Source organism: Toxorhynchites rutilus, chromosome 1 (assembly GCF_029784135.1).
Source record: "Toxorhynchites rutilus septentrionalis strain SRP chromosome 1, ASM2978413v1, whole genome shotgun sequence".
Taxonomy (NCBI): domain Eukaryota; kingdom Metazoa; phylum Arthropoda; class Insecta; order Diptera; family Culicidae; genus Toxorhynchites; species Toxorhynchites rutilus.
The window spans coordinates 62858875-62879822 of record NC_073744.1 but is presented as its reverse complement, the minus strand read 5'-3'; the positions used below and the strand labels follow the sequence as shown (position 1 = coordinate 62879822).

Below are 20948 nucleotides of genomic sequence, written 5' to 3'. Positions count from 1 at the left end.
AATTCAAAACGAAATGTATTTGGTCGCAGCATTATATAAGTAGGAAGCAAATAATCGCTCGAAAATTACATGATTTTCGCGATGTGAAACATTTTCCGTTTTTGATGTTATGCATCCAATATTGGATACGAAAATTTTCTACTGATGGGGAAAAATAATATTCAGAAGCTTTCCTGTTAATTGAGATTGATTGAAAAATCACAAAACCAAATGTATTTGGTTGCAGTGTTGTATGGATAGAAAACATTAAAATAAACTCTTTCGCTTGAATGTATTTTTCAATTCCAAGAGGAACTGGCAGATTATTATTCAGCAACGATGACATCTTTCCGGAATTTTTCGATGCTGGATGGCAACCAAACGAAAAGAGTTCCGCGCGTGTATGTGTGTGTCTGGCGGCTGCTCCGATGCATCAAGCGGAACCGTTTCTCGATGCTGATACTCTCTTGGTCGCCTTCTCTCCTCCTCCTGATGCATCGCCTTTTTTTGCACTCCCTCACAGTTCGAAACAAACTGAATGCGTTTCAGGTCAGGTCAGGTCAGGTAATGATTCCCTCGATCCCTCGCCGTCTTGTTCGTCCAGCTCGTCCAGCAACGATGTTGTCCAGTCGGTGTCCACACAAAGAATGAATGTGTTTCACCACCAGAATATCGAGAGAAGGAGTGGGTTACGATTGCAATTTGGAAGGCAAACTAGAGGCGAATGAACTCTCTGAGCTTGAACATCCAGCGACTGAGCAACAATCGATTGAAAATTATATGATTTTCGCGATGCGAAACATTTTCTGTTGCCCGCGCATCCAATATTGGATACGAAAATATCCTGATGGGGAAGAAAAATCTTCAGAAGCTTTCCTGCTAATTGTACATGATTGAAAAATCACAAAACCAAATGTATTTGGTCGCAGTATCATATGGATAGAAAACATTAAAAATAAACTCTTTCGCTTGAATGTAGTTTTGAATTCCAAAGGGAACTGGTAGATTATTTTTCAGCAACGATGACATCTTTCCGGAATCTTCTCGATGCTGGATGAAAACCAAATGAAAAGAGTTCCGCGCGTGTATGTGAGTGTGTGGCGGCTGCTTCGGTGTTTCAAGCGGAACCGTTTTTCGATGCTTATATTCTCTTGGTCGCCTTTTCAGTGGCATCACTCTCCTCCTGATGGATTCCCTTCTGGCCTAGGGTGCACAAACGCCAACGGTGGTGACACCGTTCATCACCGCTTTCATGATAAACGAAGTTAGCTTCACCACAGCAGCGACAACATGCTCCAATCGCTGTTCAATCATAACTGAGTGGATTTCCGAGCGGCGCTCGCTTATATACCGATTGGTGATTTCAATAGCCTCCTCCTGATGCATCGCCTTTTTTTGCACTCCCTCACAGTTCGAAACAAACTGAATGCGTTTCAGGTCAGGTCAGGTCAGGTAATGATTCCCTCGATCCCTCGCCGTCTTGTTCGTCCATCTCGTCCAGCAACGATGTTGTCCAGTCGGTGTCCACACAAAGAATGAATGTGTTTCACCACCAGAATATCGAGAGAAGGAGTGGGTTACGATTGCAATTTGGAAGGCAAACTAGAGGCGAATGAACTCTCTGAGCGACTGAGCAACAATCGATTGAAAATTATATGATTTTCGCGATGCGAAACATTTTCTGTTGCCCGCGCATCCAATATTGGATACGAAAAAATCCTGATGGGGAAGAAACATCTTCAGAAGCTTTCCTGCTAATTGTACATGATTGAAAAATCACAAAACCAAATGTATTTGGTCGCAGTATTGAAAGCAAATTTAAGACTATTGAAACATGTTTTTGGAACAGAAAGTAACAAGTATAGAACGCCTAGACATTTTATCTTTCGAATGAAGTGTTTATCATACCATTTCGTTCAGTTGTTTAGGAGCTATTAACCCTCAAAATCTCGGTCTCCGGCGTAACGCTTTCGTTTTTGAAACTTTGATTTTACACCCCGGTATAGAAATGAAAGACGTAGTCCTACGTCAAAAATCAGTGAATGTTTGAGTAAGGGCCGTGGTCTGCTGTTCGACGCAACTTTGTCGTGATGCTCTCACAAGAACGTTGTACGGCACTTACGTCCATTTTCCGGATACAATTCCGGATTCTTGTAGTCAGTTGCTTCGTGTCCTTGGTCCTCCAATTGTTCTTATACACTAGGGCACTGAGTGAGCCAAAGAAATCCTCTATTGGGCGGCACTGGGGCAAGTTTGTTGGGTTACGATCTTTCGGCATGAACGGTATCTTTTTCTCCTCAAGATACGCCAGCGTCTTCTTGGCGTAATGGCAAGACGCCTTGTCCGGTCAGAAGACGTACTTCCCATCCGTGTGATGCTCGTTCAGGAACGACAGCAGGATTTTATCGAGGCACTCTACTCGATAGATTTGTAGGTTGAATGCCAGACCGCTCGGCTTAAATCAAGGCTTTGAAATGCCCCGGTCGGAAATGGCGATGTACAACATAACCTTTTTTTCAAACTTGTGCTTGAACTTGTATTTCACTTCAGGCGGTGTGGATGACTTGTCGCTGGAGTAGTAATTATCATTTCCTGGAATATGCGTTTTGGACAGCGGAAAATAGCTTTCGTCGTCCACAACGAAAGACGTCCCGCGGTATTTTTTGGTCATCCACCGACACTGTGATTTAACCGTCTCAATCTGCTCCTCCGTGTACTCCGGCGACCTCGTCTTCTTCCTGCAGACGATTCCTTCCATCTTGAGGGTCCGATGGATCAATACGTGGGAGCAGCCATATTTCCGACCGGCGTCACGCAGGCTGGTTGCGTCCTTGTTGTCAAACAGCTTCTTTAACTATGTCTTCCTCTCCTTCGTCATTATCGTCACCGGACGACCACTTCCGACCTTCCGCTCTATGTTAAGGGAACCCAGTATACGATATACCGTACTGACAGGTACATTTTCTTCCTTAAAATGTGCCACCGTGAACTTTTTTCCTTGCTGGAAATGCGTTTCGTAAATGCGTAAATTAAACACGCCTACTGTTTCTAGGGAGCCCAAAGAGCAAATTTTCTTGGAGAAAGAAAATTTTACGCTCTTTATTTGAGTTACTGAAAGGTATTGAAAAAATTCTCATTTTTTATTTAACACCCGTTAAGTGGAAGTTAGAATTTCGAGCTCGACAGTTATTCTCTAGACGAAAACTGTCTTCGACAAAGTTGTTGCATATGATAGAGCGCTCATTTTCATGTTGCAAAAAATAGGGTGACCAACATTTGCGATAAAATAAAAAATCTAACTTTCTTATCTCTATAGATAGAGGTAAACATAGTTCGACAATGTTGTAGTCCCAGTTATTTGAGACATCTTTGTAGAATAAATTTTTCTTTATCTCTTGAAATAATCGATATAGCGCCTTTTTTCCTAAGTTGCGTTGGGGTCACCAATAAAAAAACTGTTTTTTGCTCTAACTTTTATATTTCAAATTCTACATACAGGCTGTCTTCGAAAGACTTTTAGAACATACTTATATAAACATTTTCGATGCAGAACTTGTCAATATCTCAACTTCATTCAAAGTTATTGATATTTCTTCCCAAAAAATACGTTCTCTTCAATTGTTTGCCGTTCTTTCTGGGGCAAACATGAAAAAATGATTTTCAGAACTATGTTATTTATCGTGTTTGAGTAAATTAAAATTTAAATCATGAGTTTTTGGGTGAAAACCCTTCAATAACTGTGAATAGGATTAGGATATTGACAAGTTATGCACCGCAAAATGTTGGTCTTGATAAGCTCTAAAAGTCGTACCAAGACAGCTTTGATGTAGAATTCGAAATATAAAAGTTGGAGCAAAAAACCATCTTTTTCATTGTCACCATAATGCACCTTAGGAAAAAAGCGCTAAATCGATTATATCAAAAGAGAGAAAAAGCTTTGTTCTACAAAGTTGATTGAAATCATTTGGGCGCTTGGTTCGTTTTGAAAGAACTCCGACCACATAGTATGCTGATTTATCCCGGCGTAAATGCTTCGAACTGAGGATTCCCCGAAGGTTGTCCACTGAGTTTAGGTCCGGAGAGCGAGCCAAACCAGAAAATATGGTCCTCGATCCACTGTTTCCTTGTCTGTATGAATAGCGGCAGATTGTTTTTAACCATATTTGCGCAAAATATGTAAAACAGAGCCGTGCTCAATTTGTTTGTTATTCACTCTGTGCGCCGAATGCGCTTGTGCCTCTCTACATTGGGTATTTGAGTTTAATTCAATGCAGGAAATATTGAAAATTCTGAATTCGTCCGAAACAAGATGGCTCTCACTGGAATCCGTCGTTGAGCGTAACTGTTTTCCAATTTCCAATTTAAATGCAGAACCAAACAGGGTAACGAAGTTTCAATCGTTTGAGTGACTCGATGACCGAATATATTTCACTTTTTTTGAACTACGTTTTACCATTCATTCAATTGAACAAACTTTGCAAACTGAAACACAGGAATAAACTCAGATAAATTATAGAGCCAGATCCCTTTATTTTACCCTTTTGAATAATATTGGGTTGGGGAAAAAGAAATGTCGTATATTGTCAATATATGGCAACACTTAAACATATCTTGTGTTGTACTTATCGCATCGGGTCATACTATACGGCTATTTAAAGAAGACAATCTGTGCTACAAGTGTCGTTTTGACAGTGTTGTGATTGTCCTTTTCAGTCTCAAGTTATAGCGCGTCAAAGATGGAGTTCACCAAGCAAGAAATTCGCCATATTTTACGTTTTTACTACCTGCGAGGTAAAACTGCAACGAAGGTGGTCGAAAATATTCGTGTAGTTTATGGACCCGATACTGTAACTATTCGCACAGCACAGCGTTGGTTTGATCGATTTCGTTCTGGTGTAGTGGCTGTCGAAGATACACCCCGTACTGGTAGGCCAATCGTCATGGAAACCGATAAAATCGTAGAAATCATCCAAGTAGACCGGTATGTGAGCACTCGCTCGATTGGCCAGGAACTGGGTATAGACCATAAAACCGTTTGGAACCATTTGCAGAAGATTGGATTCCAAAAAAAACTGGATTTATGGGTGCCACACGAATTGACGCAAAAAAATCTTTTAGACCGAATCAACGCCTCCGATGCACTGCTGAACCGGAACGAACTCGACCCATTTTTGAAAATGATGGTGACTGGTGATGAAAAGTGGATCACGTACGACAACCTAAAGCGAAAAAAGTCGTGGTCGAAGACGGCCAGGAAGGTTTTGCTGTGTGTTTAGTGGGATTGGAAGGGAATCATCAACTATGAGCTGCTCAACTATGGCCAGACCCTCAACTCGGTTCTCTACTGTGAGCAGCCTGACCGTTTGAAGCAGGCGATTGACCAGAAGCGGCCCGAAATGATCAATAGGAATGGTGTTGTTTTCCATTAGGACAACGCTCGGCCTCACAAATCTTTGATGACCCGCCAGAAGCTGCGGGAGCTCGGATGGGTTGTCCTATTGCACCCACCGTATAGTCCGGACCTGGCTCCGAGTGATTATCATCTCTTCCGGTCCATGCAAAACGCTTTTGGTGATACTAAGTTGGCCTCAAAATAGGCTTGCGAAAACTGGCTGTCTGAGTTTTTTGCAAATAAGGAGGGGGGTTTTATAAGGGGGGGGGGGATAATTAAGTTGCCTTCTAAATGGCAACAAGTTTGCGAACAAAACGGCGCACATTTGACTTAAATTGGATAATTTTAAGTATGTTAAATAAAGCGTCAAATTTCGATCAGAAATACGACATTTCTTTTTCCCCAACCCTATATATTCAGAGAACAATATATCAAATCTATGGTCGCAGAGATGAGATTCTGTACAGCATCTGACGAAGCCACGGGAAATCTATTTTTAAGTGAATTGGGCGAGAGAATACTACTTTTAGATCTTCAGAACCAATGAATGCAATGAATCGTGAAACAGTTGAACAGTTGAAGTATAAATATAAATTAAAAAATCCGATTAATTAGAATTAAAAAAAGTATATGACTTCACAGCAATTTTACGTCCCTTTCCTTTTGCTGACAGCTATACAGTTTTTTAATTGATATCTTTTAATTTATTACAACTACAGGGTCTTTCGGATTAAACGCTCACGCAAAAAAATCGTATAGCTCCTTATAATTTTGTTTTCGCTCCGTCGAAGGTAACACTGCATTCCCTTCTTCGGGACGATAATATTCGGCTACTCGTTCAGTATGATCGGATGATTTTTAGTGTCAAGATGTACAATTTACAAGAACGTGTATCGAGCAACCGAAGCCTTGATGAAACTTTGTCCTATTATGGTAAGAATTTCAACAATTCTCGTCGTCAATTACTTCCTCTGGGGGTACGTGAAGGGCCGTTGCTATGTTAATAAGCAACAAAACTTGGAGGTACTTAAAGAAGAAATAACTCGGATTTTCAACAGCATCGAAGTCGTAATGCGAAGTCGTGCATGAAGAATTTTGTTCACCATTTAAAACGCGTAATCGAAAAAAGAGGTGGTCACATCGAAAATTTCCTAAAATAAGCTTCATTTTCATTTAAAAAAAATAAAAATCGGTTCACTTCTGTAGAAGTTATTAAAATTTGTTGCGTGAGCGTTTAATTATAAATACCCTGTATTATATTTTAGTTTGTGTTCCAGAATATGTTATCATAAGGGCGTTTACGTAGCGTAATGCAAACAAGGTAATCTCGATAACTGTTTAGACTTTCATGAAACCCCAATGAAATATTGTAGTTTTAATACAATATGTATGTGGGTTGGCGCTAACATGTGCTCGATCAATACAGATACAGATACAGATTTTCTGGAAAAGAACTAAGATAAAAAGTTTTTTTTAGATCAACAGATTTTATTATGGTATCCCTGATTGCAAGTCGAATGGAAAGAAGAAATTTTTTCTAAAGTGAGAGCTGTGTTTATTGCTATAATTACCACCAACACAATCGATTTCTTTTTTTTTTGTTTCTGTTCTGTGGAAGATGCCGAATAGTATAATTTATGAATAATTTGTTTGGAAACAATGTTTTTGGGAGCGTTCAAGGTGTAATTTTGCTTTAGGTACAGGAAAACTAATCGGATATTCGATAAGTTATTAAAATGTATAGCCCTTGTTGTAGTCCTATGTCTCTTCGGTTTTGTTCCCAACATTACCCACCCATCTTTTTGTTTCAATATTTGTTTGAAGTGTCCTTTTGCATTCATCGCCCAATGAGAGACATCCGTTGAGTTTTGGTTAAGAACCATGATTTCGACAGCTTCATTCTGTCTGGAGGCTGATGGGGTAGTTTATTTGCTTGGCAAGATTTGTAAACATCTCGGATGCGGATTCGCCATAAAGTTATTACTTCTCAGGGGGTCAGACGGGCATCCCGTAACACCTCGGTTCCTGGTCTGAGCTTCGAGAACCTTTAAGGTTGGGCTCTCAAGTCCTCTTTTATGTTGGCAAGCTCGAGCTTGAGGCCAATCGCTCTCAGGGTCGGCTCTTCGGTGGAAAGTCGATCAAGGCTCGGATTAAGTGCGATTCACATACAACATCCACGTCACTTTCACGTCCCGTCACGTTCCGTTACGTCAGTTATTCTACCATGCAATTCATATGAAAACATTCACATACACCGGCAACGTAACGACCCGTCAGCATACGTTCAACGAAAACGACCAGCAGGATTTGTAGAAAAGATTAATTGACGGAGACGGACGGCTCGTTGGGTTTTTGTCTGGGCTTTGTGTCTCGGCTTTTGTTATGATTTTGACTGCATTTTTTATGGCAACATTTCTCCCAGTTTCAAATTTCTCAGTCAAAATTTATTCACGATTAGCTGAGAAAAACAGTTTATATATTATTATTGTCAAAAAAGGGTCGGGACTACAAGTTTTAGGCATTTAAATAACATAGTTCAATGATTTTCACTGATTTTTTTCTAAATTTAAGACCGATTCTAGGCATGGTGATTTGAAAGAGGGCATTGCAATTCAAAATTGTTGTAGATGGCGACACCATGAATAACATTGAATAAATCATTCGTTTGACATTTGACGTGACGGTGCTGGTGCAAGCATTGACTGCATGTGTGAATTGGTGGAGACGTTGACGGAACGTAGACGTTCTTTTCCGTAACGTTCTATGTAAATCACTCATTATGGAGTGTAATCAAAAGTGCACATATTATTTTTTCTCTTTTATTACCTAACCTGTACCTGTGTGATCTGTGAGAGTGTGCGTCGGTGTCGTGTATGTTTCGCGGGAATATTCGCCGGCTGCTTAACACGCTACTCGCTGATTATTCCGGGGATGATGATGTGACGAGATGATGGATGATGGATGAGACGTATTTTTTAATCCTAGATTAACGGGTCCTGACCGCACAGAGAGGAAGAGAAAGTCACACTTCGGACCTTATGATCCCATATGAAGGGATCTTTAATAAATACCTGATTCAGATTTTATGTAGAATAGACACGATATTATGTTTTACCACAATTTTAAGTTAGGTATAAAAATATACTTTTAAACTAAATTTTCCGTGTAACAAGGGTTGCTCTTCACTATCACTCTGGTCAGGAAATGAACACTTTTTTTTAGTGAACATTTCCATTGCCCTATATTCTCATTCTCGCTTTTTCTCTCTCTGTTTCTTCATCAATCTATCCGTAAATGATCACCTTCTCTCTCATCTCTATTTCCGCGCAGCATTTCTTCCCCTTTTTCCGGCTTTAATATGTGAGTATACTTAATCTGTCCCTTACCCAGCAAACATTAAATCGTATAATTTGCACATGATAAGTTACATATAATTTCGTATCAAATCACAATCGCATAAAATATCAATCAAAATATCGATCATATATATCTAAAATCGCATAAAATGCAAAAACACGATTTTCCATGTCATCGATGGATTGAGTGGTAACGTTGTCGTATCAAATCGCATATCAGTCCAAAAAGCATCGCATATCGTTATATACGGCTTTATATGCGTACAAAATATGGCATATACGTATAACGCCTCCACTTTTGTGTGTATATGCTAGTTATCTGCATCATATATCATACAAATGTGTCTTGGTTGTATGTATATCGTCTCCAATTATAGCTATTCATACGACTTAATGTTTGCTGGGTACTACGTATAGACGTATTTTATGGCACATTTTTTTCACAAACTTAATACAAATATTACAAACATGACGAATAAACAAAGTTAATGATACAAACGGTAACAAAGTACCATCGATTTCATTTGTAAAATTACAATCTAAGATGTTGTGATCAGGTCCTCCGGACAACCGCAGTTTACGGTAATCCAGCTTTACGGCCCGCCGCAACGCTATCCATGATATATATATATATATATATATATATATATATATATATATATATATATATATATATATATATATATATATATATATATATATATATATATTTTTTTTTTTTGGTGGTATCATTCTTTTCGAATATGTTGAAAAATTTGACCTCTGTAATTATATTTTGTTACACACATAGTTAAAGAGTATTTCTATAGAAATCAATACAGGAGTCGCCAAAAACCTGTTTAAATTGAGAGGTAATAATGGGTCGGTTGAGGACGATCCTCCTTTATTACTTCTCAATACAAACATCGGCACAGAAGTATATAATTTCCAGAAAGGACGGAAAGGACGAACTCAAATAAGAGTCAGCGCGCGACAAAGAAAACAGCGTTTGAATAATTGATCAGTGGTGGTCCAGTAAAACGGCGAGCTTTTGATTGACATAATAGAATAATGTGTACATTAGGGTAGCAATGGATGTATGGAAAAAAAATCATCATCGAATTTCAAAAACCGACCATGTGCAATTTGTTTATTGGCCCAAAAAATGACCTGTGCAAAGTTTCAGCTCAATCGGGCATGATTTAGGGGTGCCTCAAAGCGCCCAAAGTTTTGATTTTTTGATCCTCGAAAATCTTTTTTGAAAAATCGAATTTTTTTTCGATACCAAATGACTTAAAAATGCATGAAACGTCGAGATCTGGTGTCATCTAGAACAAAAAATTTTGACCAAAAATCAACCTTTTGGGACCTGAGATGCAATGGTTTGGTCACTCAGGCAAAGTCCCAAAAGGTCGATTTTCGTCCTAAAATCTTTGTTCTAGATGACACCAGATCTCGACGTTTCATGCATCTTTAAGTCATTTGGCATCGAAAAAAAAAATCGGTTTCCCAAATTTCCTTGGAAGATTTTCGAGGATCAAAAAATCAAAACTTTGAACGCTTTGAGGCACCCCTAAATCATGTCCGATTGAGCTGAAACTTTGCACAGGTAATTTTTTGGGCCAATAAACAAAATGTACATGGTCGGGTTTTTGAAATTTGACTTGACCATTTTCGCTGCCACCCTAGTGTACATGAGGCGGTACACTCCATGAAAGTCCTGAAAATGTGTAATGTCCCGCCGATGACGTCATATTGTAGTATTGATTATAACATTCCCAGTAAAACATTGCATTCCACTTCGCTTCGCATTGCCTCCTGTTCATTCGGTTCGAGCGCTGTCATGTTTGGATTTATGTCCACCTGTTTGATAGTGGTGAATTTAATGTGGCATCATCTACTGGAACAGGTACTCGGGGTGTGCATGATAACAGCAGGGAGTGTTGCTTGCAACATTTTATGGGTTCGTTACACGCTTGCCTCGAACGAAAGGCCAAATTATTTAGGGACACTTTGGAACCATAACAGTTAAGAGTAGCCATAGCGGGGCTATAATGATAAGTTACATGTCTATGGCATAGTTTATCCCATGGAATGTGTCGTTTTTTTCCGTTTTGTTGTTGTTTTTGTCGCGGGTAATCGTGGCAGCTACTGAATGAACGTTTATAAGTACACAAAGCCATATCCAGTCGAACCTATGCGGTTTGTTCAAAAAGTATCGCTAATTTTGTATTTCCGCGGGTTATGTATATTCGATTTGGGATTTTTCTGTCGTGTTATGTTGTTAGGGTATTTGGATCCTAAGCAAATCGCATTATATTTCCAAACCAATACGTTCTGAACGAAAAAAGTCACGTAGTACACTGAGCTACACTTGTTTCCTCTCAATCAATAATGTTATCAAGCTTCAAACTACCAAATATATAATAAAATAAAAGAGATGATTTTTAGACATAAAAATTTGATTTGGATAGTCTGGGTGGGGTGATTTGACCATGTGTGTGTTACATCATAAACGTATGTAAAGTAATTGAAGATAACATTTCTGGGATCGATATCAGGTGTCTTGGCCAGTAACTAGACCAGGAGAATTGCATTGAGACTATACAATGCCTTTTCAGCATCAAAATTTTATAGTACAAAAGGATGGCGTTACCCAATGTGTTACCCAATATGCATACCCTAGATATCCGGTGACAATGATTGTTGAATGTGACATCTTAGGTGCCTCATGAATCCGCCAAACCAATATATTCCGGCTGAGCGAGTTTTGAGATTGAATGGATGAGTAAGCTCATTTTTTCGTCCTATTCAAGTGCCATTTCCGTGCCAGAATGATTCTATAACATAGACTTGTAGTGACTTGTATTGTTAGATAATACCAAAAGTAATAACCGGTCACCTTCATTCATAATCATGTTTCTTTAAATATAATTCACTTGCCATGATCATGGATGTCACTCCTCTAAGGATGACACCCGGGACGAAGCGCCCCTCCGTCCCCCCCCCTATACTACACCACTGGGTCTAATCCATTCGGTGACGATCTGGTAACCGCGCATCTTACATTTTCCATGGAGATAGGACTATCCACCAAATTCGCGAAATGGTACCATCGGGACATATTCCGCGAAAGGTTTCTTGCTGTAGCTAGCTACAGACGAGCGCCATTCACCATAATTTTCTACGTCATAAAAATCATGTGCTTCTCTGATGCGATTCATGCAGGGAAGATTGGGGTAGGTACATACTTACCACCCCCTGCACAATCTCACTAGCGCCCTTACGAGAAAATGAAACAATAACGCGATGCATAAACCAATTTTGAACCAGTGCGCTTTTATGGTGGCTTTGTTCCACGATAACTCAATTGTTTTCGGGATGTAACACTCCATTTGGCTTTTCTTGCCACAGGAAGGCTACCAGCGGGAAGTCCCGTTGCTAGGTTGGGGCTTGAATGAGTGTTACACAACTTTGTCGAGAGGGAGGAAATGGGATGGGCGAAATAAAATATGTATACGCAATTCGGTGGTCGAAAATAGATTTAATGATGACGAGAGATTTCTTTTACGATTCTGGATGGAAATCATAATAGGAATGTGAAGTATGAACGAAGACGGAATGATATTTGAGAAAAGAAGCGATTAACTAGGAGAGGCGACATATAGGACAGACGGTATATTTATAGCATGAAAAAACTTCATTTTCCGTATTTATAAATATCAAACTGCTGTTCCGATCCGGAAAAAGAGTGTTCAAGGATATATACACACCTCTGTTCATCAGAGGTTGCTGTCACAATTTCGGTCGGGTTTGTAGGTGCGGAAATGGATTGACCGTCCATCGAGTTTCCCATTCGGTGATTCGGGATATGAGTTGGTGCCTTTCTTCTAGGGTTTGTACAAACGTAAGACTGAAAGAAAATTGGCCAATTCTTCTATGACAAAAATGTTTGTGGTTTGTGTATGACATATGACAGATGATTGTTGTGGATAAAAGTTTTTTTCTGTGAACCGTTGAATCTGGAATCACGAACGGAATGTTGTCACACAAATGTGTATGAAAACAATTGATGTTTAGACTATTTTGAACCGCCCAGAAGAGTTTATATCGAAATCTATTCCTTGCCTTATGCCCTTCTGACTGAGATCGCTGTTCTAGATTTTCGATTTACACAATAGTGCACTCGTTTAGAAGGATTATGCTTTCGATATTCTCCGTGTACATTTGTTCCGACAACAATAGCTTCCTTTCGTCACTGCCACGAACGTTGCAATGCCCGTATATACGAAACGTTGTTCCGTTCGAAAGAGCAACATTTATCTTTCGGGGCTCCTTTTTGCTCTGCATTGGAGTCTACTGCGACGATGCAGCGCTTCAAGTCTTCAATTTTATTGCCTGCCGACCGGTAACGTGGTCAAGTCCGGGTCAAGTTTGTCGTGTTTTTTCCGCACCAATCGAGGGTGTAAACATGAAAGTTCTCGTTTTGTTAGCACGTCTTAGAGCGGCCGGGAAAATGTAAGTCCGTTAGCGGGAAATTATGTGCTCCGATAGGGAAGCACCTGAGTTGTTTAGATCGTTGCTTGCGTCCCTGGCATGGATGACATACGAGTAATCCACGTATACTGGGGAACGGCAACGAGGCTTTTTTTAAAGTACAGCTGATTGTTCACTTAAGGATTTGCATGGTTGCATCAAATTGTTACGTTCAACCGAACACCGAATAAGCTGTTCGATTTAGTGATGTTTCGACAGCGGGGGATTTCGCGCGTTCTTTCTGCTGAAATAGTTTCAAGATTCATCTTGAGTTGTTGAGTTTTGTAAAGTTTCGGACTGGTTCTGATTTCCAAGCAGTGCTTCGACCATGCAGTGGTTAGTTGTGCTCAGACTTGTTCAAATTTATTCTTTTGGTGCTGGTTTTTCTCTGGTCGAGGCCATTGTCATCTGTTATCGAAATAAGAGCTACAGCGAATCTAATGTCGGTGAGTCTGAATAAAACAGCTGTTTCAGCTCTTGAACATACGCGGAATAACAACGATATGACGTTATAGTCAAGTGATAATCGAATACAAACAGTGATTAGCTATTCGTTGTCAATATAGCCCAAGTCAGTGTCGTAATTATAGTTTCAAACATTTTTCGCTTTTCCAGAACTTTTGAATTAGGCGGATAATTGAATAATTTGGCGGAATGATTATTTTGGTAACGCCATTGATCACATGTGCATCATACCACCTTGGACTGTTTGGACGTTGTGACATGATCGCTCCATCGGGCCATGACAATACTAGGGTTCCATGGCTTCTTATGAATGGCATCAATCTTTTCAGCGAGCATTTTTTCTCATGGTCTTGGCTCATAGTGCCGATTGAAACGAAACCTTTAGGTAGCTGCAAATGACCTACCAGATTGATGTTCATTAGGGATTTTGGACGAGATCAATTTTCCAACTTAAACTACTTTAAACAACGTACCGGCAACGATATTTTTAATAGTAGCAAATAAATGGGAACTTCTTGTTTTTATGATGAATGTGTTTTTTGGATGAATGTAAACATTTCGTACCCCGAGTTGAGGATTATATAATCAGTTGTCATTCCAGTGGAATATATCAGCGATTGACGGTTGATTAAATATTGATTTGCACTTAATCTTATGTAGTTGATTGGGATGTTGTCCTTTGAATATTATCAATTGATGCAAAATGGTATCTAGGGTGTATGGGAAAAATCGACCCTAAAATTTCAAAAAGTTACCCTATACAAAATGTTTGCATCCTCGAAAAAAACCCCTATGCCAAATATCAGCTCAATCAGACTTAAGGGAGAGTGGCGCAAAGCGGTCAAAGTTTGAGTTTTTTGAAAATCGAAAAATCTCCCAAGAGGAGTAAGGAAATCGGGGTTTTGGAAAAAAAAAATTTGATGCCAAATGTCTTCAAATTGCATGAATCGAGATCTAATGTCATATCGAAAAAAAAAATTATTCAAAATTGACACTCTGGGATTTTTTTTCGGAGTACAAGACGAAACATATGGTTTTAAGTGCCAATAAAAATAATCATCTCGATTTTTCATTCGGAACTTGTTACGAAATGTTGATTTGCACGATAATATACCCTATGCAAAATATTAGCTCATTCGAACTTCATTTATTAGTGTTGCAGACGTTAAAGTTTGAGTTTTTTGAAAACCGAAAAATCGTCGGAAAATGGGGTTTTCAAAAAAATTTTATGATGCCAAATATCTTAAAATTGCAGGACACATCGAGATTTACAGTTATCTCAATTTGTTTTTGTTAAAAATCGGCTTTTCATACGGAAAAACGACCAAGTGCAAAAAAAAAATAATTTGCAATGCAGTTTTAGGACATTTGGCACCAACAAATTTTTTCGAAAACCCCGATTTTCGGTGATCTTTCGTTTTTCAAAAAAACTCAAATTTTTACATCTGTGACACTAATAAATGAAGTTCGAATGAGCTAATATTTTGCAAAGGGTATATTATCGTGCAAATCAACATTTCGCAGCAAGTTCCGAATGAAAAATCGAGATAACTATTTTTATTGGTATAGGAAAAGTGTGTAATACGCACCCCCTAAGCGAGAATGGATTTATCTTGACCGTGTTCTCCAGTCCGCGCTCTTGTTTTCCTGCATTTTCTGAGCACATAATATAGATGCCATATGTAAAGACACGTTTTCGTTTTGAAGACATTTAATTTTGTGAAAACATACTGAGGTCATTTCAAAGTATGTGAAAACAATTGTTTGTGTGATTTATCGAACATGATTAAGATTTTCATTTTACTGCGTATTTTTGTTGCACTCTCATTGCTATATTGAATCTCATTTATCATCAGGAGATTCGATGAAACTCATTATGTGATTTGTCGGAATTTTTCGTTTTTCACTCGGGTAAACGTTACATTCGCGTAAATGTTGCATTCGGATAAATTTTACATTCGGGTAAATATTGATTCGGGTATATGTCACCTTCGGGTATTTGTCGCATTCGGGTAAATGTTCATTCGAGCAAATGTTGCATTCGGGTATTTGTAACATTCGGACGAATGTCGTTCGGATCTTTGTTAAATTCGGGTATATGTGCTTCGGATAAACGTGTTTCGGGTGAATGCTCTCTTTGCCATTCGTTTTAGAGTCCCTCCTATTGCATCACAGGGTCCTTTCCCGTGGGAGGTGGCAAAAAATGTCATTCTGCTTCTAGTCCGAAAACTTTTTTGGAATTACACAGACTGGCGAAATTCTTTTTTGTTTTTGTAGCGTGCTGCCTTCTGAAATAACTATGAAGCTTACGTTTTCTAGTTTACCATTTTTTTGTAGTATATTTCAAATGGGTGAATAGTTGCTTGCTCGTTATTCCAGTGATAACCCTGTGCCGCATTTTGAATTATGAATGAATAACTGTTATGAATGAATAATTGATGAATGAAAAATCACAAATTACTATTATTTCTCCTTGCGTCAAATTTTTTTTTAATTTCACAAAAAAGCAGACTGCTGTTGGTAAATAAAGTCATGCTCTATGAGTTTGTCTACTTTATTAAGAAAATACGGCACAAATTCTTCGATTGGTTTTAAAATTGATGAATTGATGATTTGGAAACACAACCCAAACAGGACTTGAGCTTCATGATTGGGCAGTTAAACAAAAAGACAAATGTATCACGAAGTTGAATTCCTGTTACGTATCCAAAGAACAGCATACAAAAAAAGGCAAGTGAACTTGAGGAACTTTTCAATCACGCGAAAACAATATCGGGAACACAAAGATTTCATTGCTTTTCCCTGTAGATGAAAATAAAATCGCAGCTAAAAGGTTTTCAAATTCAGTAGATGATCCCAAAATCCAAAATTTTCAGAATGTTAGATAAAAAGAAAAAATTGGAAAAATATGATGATTGCAATACTCTTAGAATACAATTTAACATGTACATGGTATAAGATCAAATGAATTGAAAATGAATTTAATATCAAAAATGTCATACGTTTTACTACATTTGATTTGAAATAAAGATCTCTAAAGCACTCATTCAACATTTTTATCATTATTATTTTTTTTTAAATTTTGGGTTGGCACTGAAATAAGAAATAAACTTAAGGGGGTATTCTAGTGTAGAGACACGAATTTCGGACGTTTCTTCGTGCTCCGTAAAAATAAAACGAATAATATTTTTAGTATCCTTTATATCATTATTTGTTCATCTATCCTTTAACAATAAAACAAAAATTGAGTGGAGAAAAAATATTCATAACTAGAATAGTTAAGAGTTGATGAAATGAGACGGTTGAAAAATAAATGGTGTACACAATTCCAGCCCTTCTGGTTATCTGAAACAAGAAAATCGAACAGATTCTGAATCAGTAAAGATGTCGCTATCGCATGAGCCTCGGACAAGTCAAAAACAGCTTTTTTAACAAAATGGCGGCCGTTTGAAAAACAAAATGCGATTTAAAACGTTTTTTCTTATGTTTCCCGATTTTTTTAAAATAGTAAAATTTTGAAAATATCGTTTTTAGAGGTTCATGCGATAGAGAGATGCCTGCAGACTGTATCCATATAAATTCGGCATAAATCGGTTCAGTAGAACTTGAGATATCGTGTACGCCAGTTTGAAAAAAAAATAGTTTCGAGAAAAAAGCGTTTGAAGTTCATTGTTATCGCCGTACCAGGTTAGACACCGCATCACTAAAATAGCTCTAACTCGGTAAATAATAGATTTTTCGATAATTCCTTCCTAAGGTATGTTCTTGAATGCCTAAACTACAGAAATATGAAGGAAAAAAATGATTTTTTCAAATTTTTTAGACTAGAATACTCCCTTAATTTTAATTAAATATTGAAAAAGTTTTTGTTAGAAATTTTTTTTTGCCCTAACCCTTTCATTACGGCAGTGTGCTCCGCCGAAGTGTTACCCCTGTATGGAGCACTGCGCCGAAAAGTATACACATCGCGCTGGTGTGATCGAAGAGCAGTATGAATTTCATGTCGTCTAAAGATGACACACGTACACACAGCTCGTCGCGCGGATGTCGTCTATAGACGACGCTCGTAACGAAAGGGTTAAATATGCACAAGTTGCAATGTGTGGAAGAGTTGTAGGGCACATAATTTATCTACCATTTCATCAAAATCTGAGATGACCATTTTGAGAAAATCGACTTTTAGTTTTTAAAATCAATTTTTTTTTGTGTATGATTAAAATAAATATAATTCTCAAGTATTTTTTCTGAAAATTCAATTATTTGCTTAAAACTCTTCCATAGATTACTTTTTTGTAGGACTTACCATATTCGAGCAAAAAAAAATAATAGAAAAATGATCAAAAATATTTAGCCCTTCCCATATGTTAGTTTAGATAAATTTACGGAAAACTAAGTATGCAATCCCATAGACGAGGTGGCGCGAAATCCGTCATTTGTTTTAGATGAGTTTAGCTTTCTCGGTTACCTTCTGAGGTATCTCAAAGACAACACGTTGCTGTCGCAATAGTAGTTCGGTGAACAGTATGATTTTTACCTTTCCCCACTAACAACCATCCCTATCCATGGGAGCCGCAAGGGAACCACGCTATAGAGGTGACTCTTCTGATTGCGAATCTCGTACTAACATTCCGTCCCTTCTCCTGGTGACTGTGAGGACGTAGCCGGCGTCGTTATCGACTACTTAAAGCTAGAATAACCGAAACTTGCACAATGAGAATGGATTGCTATTCCCACGAAGTGTACAGTCTACCTAAGCTCAAGCTCAAAAACAAAATACAAAAAAATTAAACTAATTATGATTCATCAACAAAATTTAATTTGTTATAAAAATCAGGATAAATGCTAGAATATGAAAAAAACAGAATGTCCCAAAAGCATCTTAAAATTTGCTAAATCAGGACAGATGGTATTTCTACCTAATAATATCCTCTATAGTATCGGCACAAAAAAGAACACGAAAATGTCTTCATTCACAATTCTCACAACGGTGGGAAAACATTCTGTTTCATTTATAACAAATTGAGCGAATTTCGAGAGGTGAGAAAGGCAGTGTGAGAGTCCTCATAAGTGACCGAAAAATTCATGAACCGGATCAGGGCTCTACATAGTCATAGTCAACTGAGGATAGTCAGCTGACTATCTGACTGACTATATCCATAGTCAGTTAGTAATAACTTTTAGCTTCTTCACGCAGTTTCTTCGTGCATGCATCGATGTTTGAGTTCATCATTGTTTGACAGGTGAGCTAGATTCTTTTGTATCGTACACGAAAATTACTTACATGTATAAAATAACGTGCAGTGTGTGTGCGCTATTTTGCACGCCTAATACTAACTAATACTAACGCGAGGAACTTTATAGCATACTTGATAAATGTCTAAGTTCGTTGGTTTGAGTTCACGATGGGTAGACAATAAACCGTCCATTGATGGGGTAACTTCTTTTTTGCATCAGAAATCATGTTTTCGTTCCTCTTTTTATGGACGTAAAAATAATATTGCGTACGCGGGAATGAATTAGTGTTTCGGGGGAAATGGAAGTGTGAATTAAAGTCAGTTGAATGAAGAGGCAGATTTGTATTCATTAGTCGAGTCAGTTAAAATAACCACTGACTGGACTTGTTCACCAGTCATCCTCGCTAGTCAACGCTAGTCAATTCATTCTCTAGTCAAGTCACTTTTTGTTGCCGGCGACTGCCGAAGCAGTTCTAGTCGAAGCGAAGCTACTGAGAGTAGAGTCGGTCCTCATTTTTCACCTTCGAAGATTTCGGGCCCTGTTTAGGATAGTGGTTAGATATTGCAACTTTCAGTGGTTGCTGTACGACTGTCATTACTACGACAATTCAACTCATTCAATTAATTTTCATTTTCATCAAAATACTATAATAAATAATACTACTACTAATAAGCCGCGTTTCGTAGCCACCTTTTTATACCACTGAACGAAATGTCTTCAAACTTTAACAATTTGCTATATACATACATATTAGGCTGTCAAAAAAGTCCTGCGGTATTTCCGCGAGGTGTCGTTGTAAGCGCGTAGTTCTAGTTGTATTCATTGTATCGAGTCATACTATAGCTTGTTGGAAAGGTATTTATACGCGCTATAATATAGTCCTTGACAGTGTTTTGTTTTGTTTAGTCGTTCGTGAGTTATAGTGTCGCAAATATGGAGCAAAATAAAGAGAAAATCCGACATATTTTACAGTACTACTATGACAAAGGCAAAAATGCATCTCAAGCTGCCAATAAAATTTGTGCTGTTTATGGACCCGATACAGTTTCCATTTCCACCGTACAACGATGGTTTCAACGTTTTCGTTCTGGTGTAGAGGTCGTCGAAGATACGCCACGCTCCGGAAGGCCTGTCGTCGAAAATTGCGACAAAATCGCTGAATTAGCCGAGAAAGACCGGCATAGTAGCAGCCGTAGCATCGGCCAAGAGCTGGGGATAAGTCATCAAACCGTTATTAACCATTTGAAGAAGCTTGGATTCACAAAGAAGCTCGATGTATGGGTGCCACACACGTTGACGCAAAAAAATATCTTTGACCGTATCGACGCATGTGAATCGCTGCTGAATCGCAACAAAATCGACCCGTTTCTGAAGCGGATGGTGACTGATGATGAAAAGTGGGTCACTTACGACAACGTGAAGCGCAAACGGTCGTGGTCGAAGCCCGCTGAAGCGGCTCAGACGGTGGCCAAGCCCTCATTAACGGCCAGGAAGGTTCTGCTGTCTGTTTGGTGGGATTGTCAAGGAATAATCTATTATGAGCTGTACTGCCAACAACTGGACCGCTTCAAGGTAGCACTCATGAAGAAGAGGCCATCTTTGATAAACAGAGGCCGCATTGTCTTCCATCACGACAACGCCAGGCCACACACTTCTTTGGTGACGCGCCAGAAGCTCCGGGAGCTCGGATGGGATGTTCTTTTGCGTCCGCCGTATAGTCCGGACCTTGCACCAAGTGACTACCACCTGTTTTTGTCCATGGCGAACGAGCTAGGTAGTCAGAAGTTAGCCATAAAAGAGGCCTGTGAAAATTGGCTATCCGAGTTTTTTTGCCAATAAGGAAGCAAGCTTCTATAACAGGGGTATTATGAAGTTGGCATCTCGTTGGGAACAAGTCATCGAACAAAACGGCGCATATTTGATTCAAAACAGATGATTGTAACTAATTTTATGAACAAATGAAAATTCAAAAAAAATACCGCAGGACTTTTTTGACAGCCTAATAT

At 38.6% G+C, this 20948-nt stretch overlaps 1 protein-coding gene across 4 annotated transcripts in view; it reads left to right on the top strand.

Moving 5' to 3' along the window:
- The window catches only part of LOC129763137 (prion-like-(Q/N-rich) domain-bearing protein 25), a 48763-nt gene that overhangs the window by 14366 nt on the left and 13449 nt on the right, over positions 1-20948 (top strand). The window contains exon 2 of one of the 4 annotated variants that reach the window (XM_055761937.1): positions 8702-8731. The exons of 2 other annotated variants lie outside the window; for them this stretch is intronic. Coding sequence is in view for 1 of the 2 variants with exons in the window: in XM_055761933.1 (XP_055617908.1) it covers positions 13571-13688 (118 nt within the window). In the remaining variant the exon portion in view is untranslated. Of the gene's footprint in view, positions 1-8701; positions 8732-13557; positions 13689-20948 lie in introns of those variants that run through there. One more of the 4 variants, XM_055761933.1, reaches the window with a different exon arrangement.